Consider the following 1,993-nt stretch of genomic DNA (forward strand, 5'->3'; position numbering starts at 1 on the left):
GAAGCCTGCTGTGGGGAGAAGGCCCCGAGTATGACCCCAAGGCTCTGACCTCCTCTTAGTGATGTTAACCGGCAGGAGTTGAACTGAGTCTCACATGGCAGGGGTAACTGACCCCGCCCCCAGTTTCTGATGTGAGACACAACAGCGGGGTGCAGGACCCTAGGGAGACACACCCCCATGTGTCTGGCACACTGGCCAGACGTATGTGCATGGAATTTGTCCCCCCACCAACCTGCTTCGAAATCAGGAGCCACGGGGCCTGTCACATGCCAGTGAGTGCGTCTGCCAGGAGAGATCATTGTGCGGGACCGCCGGAGGCCATTTGTCCCAGCGAGACTGAAACAGAATGAATGAATTAAAACAGTGGCACAGACTGAGCAAGGCCTGGAAGGAGACCCCATGCTGGCACTTGGCTCCGAACTCTCTACCTCAGGGCCTGCAGGGCATCCTCACCTCCTCTCTGCTTTGTGGGTCTCTGACTAGCATGTCCCCTAGGGTCACTGGAAAGTTCCCGTGGAGGCGGCAGCACTGATGGTGGCCTTTCTCCCCAGGGTGTTGAGGTGCAGACAGACTACGTGCCCCTGCTGAACTCACTGGCAGCCTATGGCTGGCAGCTCACCTGTGTGCTCCCCACGCCAGTCATCAAAACCACCAGGTAAGGAGAAGGGAGATGGGTGCGTGGCTGAGCACACTGCACTAAGCATGGCTCCTCGTACCTGCTCACCCTGCACAGGCACTCAGCCCTTGGGGGCTGGTCTGGCCAGTGACAGAGCTGGGGCTTCACTCCCCTGGGCCTGTCCTTCCCCTGGGGTCCAGGGACCATTACTTTACTGTCTGTCTGTCCCATCTCACCACCGGGTGGAGAGGGCGTGGGCCCTTACATGCCAAACCTTCAGCCCCTGTTCCATGCCCTGTGTGCTGCTCACCTAGTGGGCACTGTTAATATAAAATTCTATTTCGTGTTCAAATTCTATGAAGCGGTATTTTTAAAAATTATTATTAAAATCACTGTGGTCAGGAAGTTAGGTGCATGTCTGAGGTCAGGGTGCTGGTCCAGAGCCTTGCAAGAGGGGGGATCTGAAGATGGGGTCTGGGCCCTGACTGATGGCATCCCTGAGAGCACCAGGCTCTCTCTGCTCCCCCTGCACCCTTGGGCTTGTCCCAATCATCCCAGCCCTAAGAGGCCTTTCATTTGTATTTGTTTGTGTTGCTGTGGATCAGGTCTGCTGTTCAAATCCACCAGTCTCTCCGAGGGAGAACAATGAGGCTGTACGTTCTCATCAATACTTAATTTCAGAGATAGGATCTAGGCTCCCTCTGAGTCAGAATCAACTCTATGGTATAGGGCTGGGTTTTGGGGGCCATCGAAACGAGAAGGGACCTGGTGGTGCATGGGGTGAAGCACTATGCTGCTCCTCGAGCTACTTAATCCTGATCACACTGGGGGGACCAGCGGGGGACAAGGCAGTAGGCTTCCGTACGGATGTACAGAAAATGGACAGAGCTGTTCTGCTCGGTTCTGTAGGGTTGCTCTGAAGGAGCCAGCTTGCCATCATTTGGCCAAGATGCCAGGCTTCCATAAGTGGGAGGCTCCAGCTGTGAGGCTGAGCATGCAGCACCAGCCACAAGGCTGTTTGTTGGGCCCCTGAGGCAGGCCCCCTAGAAGCCAAGGTGGCAGGCTGGGTGAGTGAGTGGTAGGGTGGGCTTCTAGATTTCTCTCCTCAACCAATGGATTTGGCAGAGCTCACTCTTCTCGGGGCGGCCTGCCTGGCCAAGGCCAGGAGTCTGCACCTGCACTGGGGTCTGGGGGTCTCCAGGCAGGAGGAAACTCATGCTGTACTCTGTGTGTGTTGCAGGGAGGGCAACATATCCACCAAGCAGATTGTCTTTCTTCAGAGACCCTGTCTACCTCAGAAACTCAAGAAGAAGGAATCAAAGGTAGGTGACCTTGAGTGTCTTCCTTGGCTGCTTTCAATGGGGCTTCTCTTTGCTG

General features: G+C 55.6%; 1 protein-coding gene across 1 annotated transcript in view; it reads left to right on the forward strand.

The window, feature by feature from the left end:
* RFTN1 (raftlin, lipid raft linker 1) overlaps window positions 1–1,993 on the forward strand; it is a 248,109-nt gene that overhangs the window by 232,330 nt on the left and 13,786 nt on the right. Inside the window, exons 8-9 of the mRNA XM_045297683.1 lie at window positions 552–655; window positions 1,857–1,938. Coding sequence (XP_045153618.1) covers window positions 552–655; window positions 1,857–1,938 — 186 coding nt within the window. The remainder of the gene's footprint in view (window positions 1–551; window positions 656–1,856; window positions 1,939–1,993) is intronic.

Source organism: Echinops telfairi, unplaced genomic scaffold (genome assembly GCF_000313985.2).
Source record: "Echinops telfairi isolate 266 unplaced genomic scaffold, ASM31398v2 ScPeMD7_7420;HRSCAF=8458, whole genome shotgun sequence".
NCBI classification, from domain to species: domain Eukaryota; kingdom Metazoa; phylum Chordata; class Mammalia; order Afrosoricida; family Tenrecidae; genus Echinops; species Echinops telfairi.